General features: G+C 43.6%; 1 protein-coding gene across 2 annotated transcripts in view; it reads left to right on the plus strand.

Moving 5' to 3' along the window:
- Positions 1 to 16,622, plus strand: part of FLT1 (fms related receptor tyrosine kinase 1) — a 116,196-nt gene that overhangs the window by 39,862 nt on the left and 59,712 nt on the right. For both annotated transcript variants that reach the window (XM_030042843.2, XM_030042844.2), the window contains exon 11: positions 14,048 to 14,162. In XM_030042843.2, coding sequence (XP_029898703.1) covers positions 14,048 to 14,162 — 115 coding nt within the window. The remainder of the gene's footprint in view (positions 1 to 14,047; positions 14,163 to 16,622) is intronic.

Below are 16,622 nucleotides of genomic sequence, written 5' to 3' on the forward strand. Positions count from 1 at the left end.
GCACTAGCAATCTCTCCTTTTGCTGGAATAGGTATACCCTGAAATTCTCCATTTCAAGGACAGGTGAGGGCTGCATTTCCTCTATCTGCTATGTTACCTTCGAAGGACAAGTTGCAGAATTCTGAGTATTAATTTATTTTTGCTTATAGGTGCAAGATGTAAGAGAAAAGAAATCACAATATCTTAAGTAGAGAAACCCTGTGAAAGGCGTATATGAAAATTTTCAATCTTTTAGTTGCTTTCAAGGGTTTATACATCTATGCGTACTCTGGATTGAAATTACAGTGTGGCACTGATAAAACAGTTGGTTCTTCCTTGGGAGTTGGGGTGGTGCTTGTCCATTGTCAAATATTTCCTTCAGTTAACAAGCACAGATCTGCACTACAGCACAGGAGAGAGTGTCGTCAGAAATAGAAATTAATATCCGCAAGCAGGTGTTTAATAATGTGCTAAACTGTAGACTCAATTAAATGCTAATTAGAAGTGTGTTTCAGCAGGTGATCAAAGGAGAAATGTAACAATTTGAATCAGCTATTGGCTCTGTTACAAGGTTGTTTCCAGACTTGCTTCCAAATTGCCTTCATAATTGTTCTGTGACGATTCTCTTTAACCCCCTCCCCTTCCTTCTCCTTTAAATGCTCATTGAAGAAGTAGTCTGGAGAACACAGTTTTTAATGCTTTGCTAAGAGGAGTGGAATGACTCCCTCTGAATAATATGGTGACAATTAACTATCGCAGAAAGGCAGAAATACCTGAATAATTACATTTTTTTCTCCTGCTCGGGGAAGGGAGCAGAGCGGACTCCCTTGGCAGCTGGCATGCCTTGCTCAGGCTGATGTCTGTGCCAGTTCAGGTGTTCGCCCTGAAGAACTGGAGAATCCTTTAATCCCACGTATTTCCCTGTAATTTCCTCTTTGTGTGAGGGAAGGTTTGCCTAAACAACAGATTTAAGGTGCGTGTACCTTGTGCAGCAGATAAAAGATGTACCTTATTCTGCCATTACAGCATTTCTTTGAATTTACCTGTCCAGTATTAGGTTTCCAAGGCTAAAATGTTGCTTTGTGTGTGCTCAAGTAGTGCCTATTTCTGTGCACAGATGTATCTTGTACCTTAAGTTGATAAACCCCCACAGGTTACCATTATTCAGTGTATGGCGGTAGGGATTCTCATCAAGTTTCTGAGTCCCATGCCATGGGACAGAGCATGCACTCCGAGTAAAAAGATGCTGTTGCTGCAAAGACCTTGCAGTGCACAGATCCATTTGCTCCAAGATTTACATATGTGCTTAACTTCATATCACTTGAGTACTATCACTGCAAGCTGGGGAATGGCGCATAGTGCATAGATTAGATATTTTTATTTTTGAAGGACTGTTGCCTATGGGCTCCTTAATAGAAACGATTAGGTTATCTGGCTGCTTCTTTCAATTTCTGTTCCAGACAGTATTTCTGCTTCAAAAATCTAAAAATATCTCAATGGATTCCATTGCTTTTAAATAAAATGCAGATAAATTTTAATGCTTTGTGATTGATACAATCAATTTGCAAAACTCTCCTCTCTACTTGTAATCTCCAATTACAGGAGGCCAGCCAAATCAAACAGTTTCCATAGTTTCCTGGTAGTAAATCTAAAAAAAAAAAAAAAAAGCTGTAAAATTGCTCAACAAATGTGACTTTTTGGAATGTGGAGTCACCGTCATTAAAATTCCCCGTTCTTTTTTTTCTGTTAAAATTACTTTGCTTAAACCAACTCTATTGCCATTAAATAACCTTTTGTTAGGTAGCTAGCTAACTGGATGGATAGGTGGAAAGATTCTCTTCTGATATGCTCCCCAGCAAGCAAACATAGAAGAGTCAAGAAAAAAACTGTCCGGGGCAAAAAGTAATTTTTTGGGGGTTTGTAAAGCTTATGCAGGGCTAGTAAATTCGGAGATAGCAGGCAAAAGACAATAGAAGAGGCAATGAGAGTTAAAATAAAATGCAATTAAAAAAATTGAAAGACTAATCTTTCTTAAATGAGAGAGGAACTTTTTTCCAGTGCTGTCTGAGTCCAGCTTACTGTGCTGCTCTGTAGCGGAGACATACATTCCCAAGCTGGACAGCCCCCAGTCGCTCAGCGGGTATAGCAGAAGACACTTATCGTGCAGCGTCCATCAGCCTCCTTGGCCTCTTCCCTACCCCCCCGGAGTTATTCTTTCTGGCCTTGTTTTGGCTCAGGTTGGGCTGTCAGCGGAGGCGTGCGGAGGGGCCGTCGGCGGCAGGGCTTGCCGAGGGTCTCCGGAGCCAGCCAGGCTGGGCTCCACCTAAAACTCATCAGCTCCGAGGCTGGCGAACGAGCGCCGGCACGCTGGGAACATGCTTGTTGTTAATGGTTTTTGTTCCGAATCTCTTCGGCAGATTTGTGTTTTGTCTTAAATGGCCTGGCAGAGATTGCCAGGACAGACACGTGGGATGCTGGGGTTGCTCCGTGGAAGCGCTGGTTTCCTCAGCGGTTGTGCAGTGTCGTTTAGGGGCAGTTTCTCTCTCTGGGCATTTCCATGCGGGCAGTTCAAGAGATATCTTCATCGTGCTCTGCCCAAGGTTTGACCGATTTGCCCTTCAGAAACTGCAGACAGATGCAACACTGAAATTTTACCTTTGGTGTTCCAACTCTCCCATCACCTTGCTGCCTCCCTCTCTCCTTGAGCTATCAGTTTTGTTTAGCCTCAGACTGAATATCAGATTATTATTTTACAACCCTGCTATCACATCAGTCTGCATTTTGGGGCGGGGGGTTGTTTTTTTCTCTGTGTGTGTGTGTGTGAGTGCATGAGGGAGAGAGAAATGTGGAGATGCCTTAAAAAAAAAAAAAGTAATTGGAAAAACCGGTACCTGATTCTCTGCCCCCCTGACTATGGTGTCAGGATATGAACTCTTCTTGGTGGTAAAACCACCTGAACGGTGGGATTGGGAATGAAGGGCTGAATACATGACGTCGGGGACAGAAGCAGGCAGCAGGGACCAGAGGCTGTGCAGCAATGCCTAAGCTGGTGCTGCTGCCAAAGACCTCATCTCAGGAAACCACGACATCTGCAGCGCTCTGATGCTTGGGGGTCCTCATTGAAATCGCTGCTGATTTAACACAGAGTGATAAGAAGGGAATATTACCTCCCTTCGAGGCTTGTCTGCAGCGTAAAGGTAAGGTCACATGAATGATTTCCTACGGAAATAACTCTCCAGCACTACAGAGGGAGGAAGAGGAGTGTGTTGTGGATCTCTGCGAGGCAAAAACTGGAGGTTTTCCTCAAAACTTCTGCAGAGATATAGAAAGACTGAAACCACCGTAATGATAGTGCATGGCCAGACTCCCACCAGCTTCAGTGAAAGAGGAGGCAGACCCTGTGTGCATAGCAGTCTAATTGCATTTCTGCATTGTTTATGTCACTGTATTAATAAGGGATTGAAAGGCAGAATCATTAGGATGTGCTTGGATAGATTATCAGGGGAAACCAGATTTGGAACATCAGTGAGGTATGTAAAATGAACAAGTAAAGAACAAATGTTAATTGCACTTAATTAGAAATGTACTGAACCACCCAAATTTAATTGTTGGATGTCTGCAAACATTGATGCCCATTAGTTTGTCCACAGTGACTGTTTTTGTTCCCCATGCCACCTTCTATTTTCGGGAAGGGGAAGTCTGAGTCCTTAGAGCTGGTAAAAGTAGGTCAGATGCCATTAATAAACAGGTAGTTCAAAAATGCCTTTGTTTAATTTGACATGTGGCCAGATCCTCAGCTCTAAATTCACACTGGCTGAGGATCTGGCTGGTGGCCTTCTTGCCTTCCACTCTCTGCTACGAGAAAATCTTACAGCGATCTAGTAATGTAAAGGTACTTAAAATGGGTACATCAAAAAATACGCTAGCTATTCCCTTATTTTGCTACGGTTGGGGAAATGGATTAGTGCAAATAAAAATCAGACTCTATCTTTTTCACATATCTTTCAAAAACTGCAGAGGAACAGACATGAGAGTACTTTGCAGCAGCGTGGACTTGCAGAGAATTTGAAGCCAAAAGAAAGAGAGGAGTGAAATAGCATCTGATCTGCTTCAGCCTGAGCAAGCAGTGTGCTGAAGCATCTCATTCTGCACTCCCACTGTGAGCCAAAAGTCAATGCTTGCTTGTGAACACCTTCTATCCTCTGAAAACAGCTAGTAGGGCTGTTGTACCCTTGCCCTCAGTCAGTATTCAGCATTTTTTTATGTTTTTTTAAGATTTTACTTAGAAAATGCCATATGAATCAGACCTGGCATATACACATGGATAAATAAGCTTGACACATACATGCTATACATTGAGTTTGCCACAGTCTGTCCTCAGGGTAACACACTGATGAATTTATTCTGCAAGCTGTAAATGGTTTGATTATGGGTCTTAGCTGAACCAGAAGCTCAAGCTTTCAAATTTTGATATTGGTAGTTTTCAAATCACTTTAAATAAGTTTTTCAAGTTTAATAGGAAATGTTTTAAAACAAAAGGCATTATATTGCCCAAGTGATTTTTTTAATTGGTCAGTGATCAAACCTAAAGCATAAGGACTAGAGTAAGATTCAGATGATCAGGGGTGTTCTGTTTAGCATCACACTTTTATCCTCACTCGCCTACCTTTTTTTTCACTTGCTGTCCCTCATTCCCCCCGCCCCCCCAGTTTCTTTTTTTCTCCTTTTGTTGCCTTCCCAGGGTGGTCTCTTGCCTTTACAAGGCGCAGTGTGACACCCAAGCTTACGGAAGAACACGTAAGGGTCACGCAGACGGTGGGACGTTATTGCCTGATCTTTTACCCGCTGCGGCCCAGCCCATAGAAACTGGAGCGTGTGACGGGCTGTCCGTGGGGACTGCACGTCGTGAGCGGGGCCCCGCGCGCCGGCAGTGTCCGAGCCAGTGGGACGTCCCAGCTCGTGGCCAGAAACCTGCTCCGGCGCTAGCAGGGGCTCTTGGCCAAAGGAAGGCACCAGGTCAAACTCTGTGTGTGCTTAGGAGTGATTATGAATGGAGTACTATTACTGGATCAAGTACACCTTTTACAAAAATATACAAACTTTAGCTAGCATCCTTTTTCCTTTTATGTGTACGCCTTTCAAAAAGCCTTTGCAGAAGGCTTTGAACAGACACGGCGTATGAGGTAAGATCGTGCTCAGAAAAAAATATTCAGTTAAAAAATAGAAAACAGAGGTTAAGAGGGAACAGCCGGTCCTTGCAGCGTAGGGAGGTGACCAGTGAAGTTTTTCAGGAGCTGGTTCTGGGGTCTGTACTTGTCAACATGTTCAGAAATAACCTGGAAAAGGTGGTAAGGAGGTGACAGAGTTTGCTGATGATACTAAGTTATTCAGATTTGTAAGGATGAGGGCTGATTGCAAAGAAATGCAGAACTATATGAATCTGGGTATCTGAGTGGTAAAGTGGCAGATGAAATTCACTGAAGATAAATGCGCATGATGCGAAAGCGGGATTGTTTTTTCTTATGTACATGTAAAACGTCAGTGTAAAAAGGCTGTACGTGTAAAAAAGGTTGTTGGCTGATCATTGCTAGCACAAAGAGGGATCTGGGTGTCATGACACATAGGCTTGTGAAAGCGATCACAATCATGAGCAGCTCAAAAAGCAAATCAAGTGTTAGGAATTACCAGGAAAGAAATAAAGAACAAACTAGAGAACACCATGATAACTCCACATAAATCAATAAATTACTGACATCTTTTATACTATGAGCATTTCTGATCCTTTCATCTCAAAGGATGCAGCCAAACTGGGAGGCACACCAGGAGGGGCAGCAGAAAAGATCAAAGGAATTTCAGGGAATGAGAGGAATGTGTGAGGGACGAGTGAGGAGGGAGGTCAAGGCTCTGCAGACCAAAAAAGAGGTGACCTGGGGGCTATACGATAGAGATCTACAGACTTGTGAAGGACACACATGTCTGACGATCAGTTGTGTATGTCTTTTCCAGTTCAAGAAGTAGGGGCTGTTAAATGAAGCCAGGAGGAGCACAATTTGGAACAGAAAGAAGGGATGGCTCTTCATGCAATGGGTAGCAGATCTGTGAAACTCCTTGCCGGAGGATTTGGGGGGTTTGAAAAGTTTGCACAAAGTCTTGGAAGAGAAATCCACTGAAGTGTAGAGACGGCCTCCGTTGTGGGAAGTTCCTGAGCTGATAATAATTGGTGACTGGGGGAGTATTAGGAGGAAGTATCTGAAGTTAGTCCTGCTCTTACTCATCCCCAACCATCTGCTTATGGTCATTGTTGAGACAGGATATGGGGTAGATGGATCCTTGGTCTTATATCCACATCTGTCAGTATTTTCTCTTCCTGTTTTCCCTCTAATCAACTCCCCTCTCCCCTTAAAAATGTTTCCCTCCATTCTTTCTCGTCCCTTCCTTGTTTTCTGCCTGCACTTCCAGTCCCTCGCTCCAGTCAGCCCAGAGTTGCTCTCAGACCCCTACTTGCAGTGAAGCTGAAAACAAATCATCTTGGAAAACACAACCTCAGTGCAGAAATAGCTCTTTCATCTCCTCTGCTGATCACTGGAAAATGGAAAGGGAGTTCCATTAGTTGTGCTTCCAGCTTATCAGAAAGACAGGGAGTATTAAAAACTGCATAAATAGATTGGTAAAGAGTCACTCCTTTCCAGAGCCAAGAGGATCAAGTCAGACCAGAAAAGGAAAGGAAGGGAATTTCGGCATTATGAGAAGGAAGGTCTTGGGGATACCTGGATCTTGGAAGGCTATAAATGTGAGGTTATGTCTAGAAGTTGAGCGAGCTGCTAGGAGTGGCTTGTGCATGGAAAATAACTTCTGCTAGAAGGGTCTGAACAATATCTTGGACTTTATATACAGGGAACATAGATTGGAAACAGAAATGGAGCGCAGGAGTGGACGTTGTATGTAAAGGTTTCATGGTCTTTCTCTTTAGGTTTCTGACTGCTCAGCCAAATCAGAAAACACCTCTTCCTTTCAGTACTATAGACTATTAAAATCACACACTTTTTTCCCCTGAAAGAAATTCTAGGTGCTTGTGGAAACCTCGTGCTTTGAGTGATAATTCTGTAGGTCCAGCCAACATCCAGCTCCTCTGTGGAGGACATGGTTGTTGCTTTCAGACGGAGAAAGTGGAGGCTGAGTCACAGTGACTGCATGGGAGATGAGAGTGATTGCAGTCTAGCAAAGGAGGGAAAGGAGACGGACAAGAAGGAAGGAAGGAAGGAAGGATTGGCTGAAATACGATGGTATTGTGTGTCCATGAAGAATGCTAAGCAGTGTGAAGTGGGAAATTGAGGATCAAGAAGCAAAATATAATTATCTGATAAGAAACTCAAGGTGAGAAAATTTCAGGTCACCTCAGGATGTGCAAACACCTGAAAAATTACTTTTAAATGCTGTTATGTTCCCTAATGAGCAGGGGTCTCAAGTACTGGCAAAGAAGTTGGAAGCAAACCGTGGGTTTTGGTGACCCTCAGCCTCAGGCATTTGCCTTTTTTGCTGTGAATAGCTGGTGTTGCGGGGTGTTCAGGTGTGCAGATGTAGAAGTGATTTTTTTACTGTGGAATTGTGAGCATGGGCTGATGAAGGGTTGAAGGGTGGAATAGGTAAGACTTCTGTTGATCTTACTGCTTCTTTTGAGATAGTTCGGGTCAATCATCTTTCTGTGGTAGCATACTGGAATAGTTCAGGGCAAGCCATGTTTGGGAAGGATGAATGTGAAAGGGAAACATAATCCATTTGTCTGGTTGCATGTAGATAATAGCAAGAAAGGCAGCGTGCATCTGTCAAACACTTTCTTTTCCCATAGAGCCATGGCAATAGGCAACAAAGCTATGAATGCCACATACCCTACTGGTTTCAAAGACGCTCACCAGGAGGATGAGGCATTCAGGACATCGGGCATCTCCCCTAGAGATTGTGCTTTCCCTCTGAGTATCTCCCCTCAGTGGGGACACAGAGCATCCTACAAAACAGAAAACAACTCAATCCTTACTCTGGCAGCTGAGAAGTTCACCAGGGCCCCAACCCAGCCTAAGGCATGGAGGCCACTGAGAAATCCTCCAGCCACGCTGCAGCTTGTCAGTGAATAACTTCTCAGCACAGCTAATACTGTCCTTGGTCAAAAGTTGCTCCCGCGCTGGAAACGGAGGTTGAGGAGTGGCAATGGAGAGTTGCTGCTCTTTGAGAGTCATGAGCGTGTCTGAAGTGAGATGGGCTGGTGACGTCCCATCTACTCTTGGTGGGCAAGTGTTGACACTGCAGTGGGAAGCAGTAGGGACCAGTGACAGTGAGAGCAAAGATGTGAATGAGACACGCACCGGAGGAACTTGCACCACTTTCACCAGGATTTCTTGTTTGGCATTCCTCGCTAAGCTCCTAAATAAATATAAATAAACAAACTACAATATATGATGTAAAATGTATCCGGCTCCTACCATTTGTAGAAGATTTCCTCCTAGGCCCACTAACACGTGTATCAGGGAAGGTGCTTGGGATGAACTCCCAGCTGGCTGCAGCTTTGCCACCAAATGCACTGGGGCCGGCATTTCAACCTCTAACTGATTGTTTTTGACCTAGAGCAGGAATGCTTGGCCCGTAGCTCCTTAGAATCATAGAATCACATCCACAGCCAAAGCTCGTGGAGCATGCTGGCGGGGGGCCAGCACACGTTCTCCCCTTCCACCCCCATAAAGCACGTTTCACAACCTGTACATGCTCCCTGCTACTATTTTCCCCGCTCTGTTTCCTGCCTCAAGTCGACTCAATATTCCCCAGGACACGTGGCTACACCAGCCCCGTGCTACCAATCGCACGGCGCTGGATGCTGAGGCACGGAGCAGGTGAGGCAATGTCATTCAGATTTTTTTGATAACTTCCAAGTGGAAAACAGTTTCTATATATTCTTTACAATTCCAGGAATTTCCAGAGTTCCTGTCTTAAAGTTAGTGTTGTCACCATCGCCTCTTGAAAGGCGTGAGTCAGCCCAACTTGGATTTGTAATAACATTGCCCTAATGCTGCTAGAAATTGATTGCTGCCCTAAAAAAAGGATAGATGCTGAGAAAAATACTGTGCCTGCCATTAATCACTCTCAAAAATGGTCACCGTCAGTGACAGGATGGTTTCCTCTTGCTCCTAGTACTGGTGCAATTGCCAAATACTACCTCAGTAAATGAGAGTGTGATTGAGGCTGCCAGTGGCTTTGCCAAGAGGAATGCTTAGAGAATTGAATGGGATGTTACACGAGGGAAAGGTTGCGATGGCCTCTGGCATCACACAGAAGGGTTTGGGAGGGAGGAGCTGAGAAGGTGAGGAGACAGAAGATGAGGATTTTTCCAACTGATATGGGGATCGAGGCTGCTCTTCTGGTATTTGTCACCGTACTACTTGAACTGCAAATTGCAGAACTGTCTCCAGGATGGGGAAGAAGATGGGTCTGGACAAGCTGGGTCTAGGGCTTTCATTTAGGACTGTCTGATACAGAGGGTCAAATCCACCCTGTGAATAATTAGATGAATCCCTTACCTCAGCTCCTATGCTCCACTATAAATCACTGGGGTGACCGCAAAACCACTTTTCTTCTGAGACCAGTGGTTTCATAGGCAGGACTTTAGCTTGGAGCTGGTTTGTAGTTTGATTTCAGTAAAATACATCAAGATGATGACATGAAGTACACTCTTACCCTGGAAACTTTTCCCCGTCGACAGTTATAAATATACCACGCTATTGTGCTTGGCATGCTGTATGCTAATAGAGGTGAGGGCTCTGAAACTCATTAGGAAAGGGAGCGGGCTGCGGAGCAGAGTGAGGACAGTGTGAAGCTAAGGTTGATAACCACGGCCTTGTCCAGAATAGGCCATGGGAGTTTTCTTATCTCACTTTGGCAGGAGGTGCTGCTAGCTTCCTGTGCGAAATCAGGAGCATATGCTGCTTTCCTCTTGTTGTTTGGCTTCCTCCGCTACACAAGACGGTTCCCAGCACTGTGATTATCTTTGCATCTTCAAACATGGCACACTCTGCTTCCTCAAGGGCTTGATGTATTCTTGAGAAGCGGGCTGGCTCCCCTCCCCCAGGCCACTTCTCCAGGGCCCCCGCCGGTGCCAGCTCTGCACATCACAGACCTTTTCTAAAGCTGAACTGACTTCTGCTTGCATAAACCGCTCCCAGCCCTTCCAAAGAATCGTAAATTCCCAAAGCTAAGGGCGGCGAGCAGGCAACGCGTGCTGCCGGCTTCCCCCGCGCTGGGCTTCTCTCGGAGGATTCTACGGAATTCTCCCGTAGGAGAATGAACGGCTTCTGCTGTTAGAAAGGAATAGCCGATTTGCCAGGCTCTCGACACGAAGGACGAAGCCTGCCTGCGGGTGCGTGCGCGCAGGCAAACGCGCATGCGAGCACGCACGCAGGCACACGGGAAAAAAACGACTTGGGGGGTGAGAAATCTGATTACTCGGCTTCTCCCAGCGCTCAACTAAGACAACAGAGTCTGATTACCTTGCTCTGAGGTTGCATAATGTTTATAAACGTACATTTGCACACCTCCCCCCCCCCAGCACTTATTATATAGGATCTCTACACGTGCCTAGTCTTACCCACAAAGTAGGGACGTGAAAGGATCCGCAGGGAAACAGGTGTAAGAAGTGCTTAGAAATGTGCTGGCAGGTTATCAGCTTGTTTATCAATCTCTGTGCACACTGTGTGCTTTTTCATTAACCTGGCAGTAACCCTGCTGTAAGCTTTGCTGAAGATGAAAAGCAATGCAGCTCATCCCACAACAAAACATTTCAGGAATTCATGCGCTCGGGAGATAACGAGGAGTAAGATTCAGATACCCCAAATTCAGTGGAATTTCCCTGCAAACACAGGCAGTTCTTGCTACAAATAGGATACCCTTGCTATTTTACCAAGTGGATAGTTTGAAGTAACTTGTAATTTCTTTACAAAGCAGAAAAATATGTAGCTGATGTTATCTGAGGACACACACAACGAAACATCAATTGAATTAATGGGAAGATGATTGTGTATTTTAATCCCAGCCAGAGTAAATTTTTACATTTTCATTTTTCTCTCTTTCTTTCCAAGCATCTGTACTTAAAACAAACATTTGGTTTGATGACTACATCTAAGTTCAGCAGAGCCTTTTCTCTTTCTGTTGTTACAAAATGCCTGTCGTTAGAAGCTGAAGTTAGGTTAGGAGGCAGGACTCTGAATTACTCCCATTTGTTCCCCATCTCTACCCGATGCTGCTGGCTTAAGCAGTGGCTTCACGTGGCACCGCTGGCAGCAGCAAGAGGCAGGATGACTGAGTACTGACCTGAGTAACCAGCTCCGGAGGCTGGAGGTGGCTCGTGTGCTGTCCCTAAGCCGCGTTAGTGTATTTGAGGTTAAAGTGAGACCGTTTGGCAGCTGAGGAGAGAAAGCATCTGGTTCTGCATCCAAAGGGATGAGTCCGAGTCTTGTCCTAGACTTTGCCTGGCAGCCACGCTGCAACTGATTTCTAAATGTTTGCTGATCCAGCAGACCGTGGAGCCGAAGCGATGCGTATGATGGTACTCGCATCTCCCGCTGTGTACCGTGGGCTGTCGGATAATGTATTCTCAGCTTGATTGTGACTCCTTTTTCTCCTTTTTTATTGAAACCATGGACAACAGCTATTAGGTGTATTCGATTTTCTACTATAATATTGTAATCGGCAGTTTGGAGATAGTATGGTATGTGAAGTCAGTAGAGTTCACATATATGCCTCCAGGGCTAATATTTCATCTAGGCTTTTACATGTGTTTTTCTTGTTATTGGGATGTTATTGTAATTATGATGGTGGTTTGTATTATGGTATTAATGGGTAATCAGCACCTCATTGTGCTAAGCATCAACAAAGACGTAACACTGTCCTCATCCATAAGACATTGCAACCTAAATATATAGTCTTTTTTTGAGGAATTATGAGGAAGGGTATAATAATAACTAAGCCTGGGGCCTCCAGAGCTGCAAGAAAGGAGATTGGAGATGCCTTTCAGACATGCACAAGCAGTTTCTGAATATGCATTATACCTTCTTTCTGTCCTTTACCAAAATAAGTGTCTCTGTAAGGCCTTTTATAGTAAAGAGCACAAATTTTCAGCATTGTAACAAAGAAATATAAATTCATTCTGTGGGGAAAGGAAAAAAAAAATTTAAAATTACTTTTTAGTACGGGTGAAATGAGATTTTGGGGTCCCTGTCTTCCTGTACAGAGATTGCCCAAATATCCAGTCACAAGACTGTGCCTTTGATGATGCCTGTTTGTGTGCCTACAGTACTGGCATCATTAAATAAGTTCTGATATCTGCTATGGCATGAAAATGTTATCAGCTTGCCAACATTATCATGTCTTCTGTGTTCTAGCCTTGTTACAGAACCAGACTTCTTAAAGCATTAAATGTGCAAAGTAAATGGCATCTACATTTCTGAGTAATTTTTAACCATTTTTTTCCCCATCTGAATGCATCAGTTGTCTTAATGCAGCTGTCTTTCATCCACTCTGGCGTCAACAATCATGTATTAGAAGTTGGCTTTTAAACCAGAGTCTGGTTGTGTAGATACGGCTTTCTTGCCATGCTATTGCTCCCTGTCCTGCCTCCATGCATGAATGACCATGGCCTGCTCCTGTTTTCTGGCTTTTTCAGCTCACTGAGCCTCTCGATGCACATTAAGAAATTTGAGCAGACAATCATCTGTCTGTGCTAATGATTACAGCCCAAGTTAGTTTACATATCATCATTTCTTTAAGCTGTAATATCTGCTAAGACACTGGCCAGTTTTACGCAAAGCTACACAATTAAAAACAAGCACGTAAAGTTAGTGTACCATTGATATTATAAACAACACAAAGTTGAAGCAAACTGCACAGTTAGCTGAAGGGAAATGAACCTCATTCTTTGGTCAGGATTGCATCACATGCCGTTACCCAGTCACTGGGCTTTAAAGGTCATTTCTCCAAACAACTGATATACATGTCAGAACTATTTGATTACAGATACTACAGTCATTATCTTTCAAATCCATGGAAGATCAAAGGAACATATTGTATTTGAAAGAGCTTGACCCTGCTGAAGGGTTAAGCTCTACTGATGAAGCTGGAATTGAACAAGCAACAGCTAAATTTTGGATGAAAAGCAAAACTAGATATCCCCACAGAAGAATAGGGACAGACAGCATTAAAAATGCATTCCAATGTGTTTATTTCCATGTGTACCAAATTAGGCTTTGGGAAACAAATTAGCTCTACCATGACCACACCTGAATGTTCTGATTACAAGCCAATTTGTTGCATAAGGCAAAAATATTTTTTCCCTGAGATTTCCATTCATTAACATGACTTGGATTTTTTTTCAGATTAAATGAACATTTAAATCCCTTTGGCAATTAGGTATAGTTTTGTTTAACTTTGATTTGCTAATTTGCAGGATTATGGTTATTTTTATTGTGTCTTGTAATCATTGAACCCCACTATTGATATTTTGCCATTTTGTAAACCGAACTAAAGAAAACATTCAGAAATGAGAACTTGCATCATTTTTCATGGTAACAAAAAGAACCCGCACATAGTGCAACAGCATCCAATACATTACGGAATGAATCTTGAAACAAATATAACTTGGCTTGAATTCAAGGCTGAAAATAATATGAACTCATGTTTGAAGCTGAGCCTGAACCATGACAATGGCTGCAAACAGGAGCATTGGAAATAGAATGCTGGTCTTGCAGAGCCCTATAATTAGGCTCTGACTGTAAATTCTGACCTCCCAGTCCTCAGTGGGTTAAATGTTAACACTGATTTCAGAGAGCTAATATTCAAGGAGGAGCTGTAGAAGTGGATCCAATCATCAGGCCCCAAACCTCAAGGTTTAATTAAAAGTAACTATACTTGCCTGGTCATCACAGCACCTGCAGTTTCCCTGACTGATCACTGTTTCTAGAAGAATTGCTTTGTCTTATGTGTTGAATGTTTCAGTCTATCACCAAAAAAAAATTTCAATTTTTGTTGTCTTCAGGCATGGCTTTTGCTCTTATACTGAAGGATCTTTCATCCTGAAAGCTGGCAGCAACATAGGAAACAGGATCCAGAGCATCACTGAGCGAACAGCTGTAATAGAGGGCAAAAATAAGGTATGACTCCTAGGAGCAGATAACCTTTCTGTATGACAGCATGTGTTGAAAAAGCACTGTAAGATGCTATCGAGGTGACAGTGAAGAAGCCAGTATTTTTATATTGTTTAGATTTGAAGAGTTGCATATGTGCAAATAACTTTCATACTTGGTATTTATCTGCTGAGATGTAGAGATGTACTTATTTCTGCACGCAGTCATATTAAGGTAAGTGACATGCCAAGAGAGTGTATCAGTGGGATTCACCATATCTGCTCTCGTAGAGCTGGTCTGTAGTATCTTGGGGCACCTCAGAAGCACAGAGGCAGGGTTCCAGGCCATCTTTACTTCATTTTGTGACATTGCACAATTTCCTGTTGTTTTTTTCTGTGATGTGAATTAAACAATTTACTCTCATTAGAGACTTTATTCACAGATGTAGTCCTAGATTATTAGATGACCAGGTCTTTTCTTGCAATAAAAATTTTATAGGGCCAAATGAATCCAGATTACAGAAGGATAGTTTAAGAGAGATCTCAGTCAGAGACGGCATGGTGGGGTTCATCCCAGTGGCATTAACCGTCTAAATGTTAAGTGTCTAGTCCAAGTCAAGCATCCCTTTATGGGCCGTGGGGAGATGCAGGCACTTCTGAAGGACGAGCAGGCCTGTAGTCTGTTCGTGTCTAATGTGGGAGAGAAAGCCAATGAGATTAACTTGCCCAGGGCCATGGAGGATTGTCTATCATCAGCTAAAACCTTCAAATCAAGATGTTTTACTGAAGGGTGCCCTAGATCAGCTGCACTTCCCTGGGTTAGACATGAGACTGATTTGGTGGGGTTGGGTAGCCCGTGCTACAGAGGAGCTCAGGTGAAGATGCACGATGCCATGCCACTGTGACAGCATCTGGTTTCACAGGTAGTTCAGTTTGTGGCAGTAATGTCGGAAGAGATTATAAATTTTAAAGCCTACCTTATTCTAGGCTTGTCATTTTAAGGATACTGAAATGCTTTTTGTAATTCTAAGGGCACTGGGGATATAGGTCTCCTTTCCTGGATGGCGGCCTTCAGTCTTCTGCATATGAAAATGGGTATAAACTGTAGTTATTCTCATCTTAGGGCCCTTTCACACACCGCAGAATAAATAGGGCTTTGCGTGCAGCCAAGAATGAGGCCTGGGACTGCATTTTCTCCTGCTGTTGTATTATTTAGAAAGTACCACAGGTGTTCGTGGCGCCGTTCCAGCGCATGGGAATGGGCTGGATCCCAGTGAGGCATTTGCTCTATTTAGCTGGCCACCTCTACGTGCTTCAAGATCAAGGCAAAGATGGGAGCAAACAACTTCCTAGGGGAGACTATCGTAGGAAAGCACACGAAAAATGAGACATAAGGAGGGATTTGAAGGAGGAAAGGGAAATCATTTCAGGCACAGGAAGACACAATCTATTCCAAAGGGGGAATGATGAATAAAAGATGATAAGAACCAGTTATTTTCCAGAAGGTGTCTAGCCATGCTATGGGTAAAGTCCTACCTGCTCACAGGGTGCAGAAGGAGCTGTCTAATACCAGATGTCATTCTCCTTGTGTGCCATGCATTTTGGAGACAGCGGAAGAGGAGTGGCTGAAATGTCAAAGCAACTTCCAGTCAACAGCAAATAAATTCCTCCCTGGAGGAAGATGCTAATAATGGGTCCTTGCAGCAGAACTGCAGGTTTTGTTTGAAGTCTTTGGCAACCAGCCCCTTTTTAAAAATGTGCCGAGAAATGAACCAAGGAATGGTCTCTCCATGTGTTGCGTGGAAAGTTTTGCAGTGAAACTTAGCGGTTCTCCTTGGTATTCCTTGTCTTCGTGCTGTTTACTTCAACTAAGAAAGGTCTACCTCTGCATTGCTTTATTCCTTTCACTCCCTATGGGTAAGGGGAGGTTAGCGAAACAATCTCTTTGCTCAGCTTTTTCACAGCTTTTTGAAGGTTTCTTCATTTCTGCTGCTCTTCCGTAGCTTTTCAAGCACAGCTGGATTGCTATTGTAAGTAGAAAATGCTCTCTAAGCTTGGGTTCCTGGCCAAATTGTGAGTTGCATGATTTGTGCACACACAGCTGCTCTAGAGCATCCAGGATTTTTTTTTTTTTTTCCATGGGAGTCTATAGCTTTTTACTCTTTGCAGTCAGAGTCATTCTTGGTCTCCTGGAGTAAACTCAAAGGGACACAGTTCAGACAAAACCCTTCCTCATCTGCTGGGATATTGTAAGACTGTTAATAGCGCTGAGCTCACTGAATGCAGCATGTCATCACAAGTGTCTGGCTCTGATGGACTGCTACTGTGAGCAGTTCTGCTACTGCAAACAGCTATGAACAGCTCTCTGAGGCACTTCCACATCAACGGAGTCCTGCAATCTAAACAGAGTGTCTACCCCACTTCCACATCCAAGCATAGTAAGCATGGTAAAAACAATCTCAAAGCTCAATGGAAACAACAAAGACAT

This window comes from Aquila chrysaetos, chromosome 19, assembly GCF_900496995.4.
Source record: "Aquila chrysaetos chrysaetos chromosome 19, bAquChr1.4, whole genome shotgun sequence".
NCBI classification, from domain to species: Eukaryota; Metazoa; Chordata; class Aves; order Accipitriformes; family Accipitridae; genus Aquila; species Aquila chrysaetos.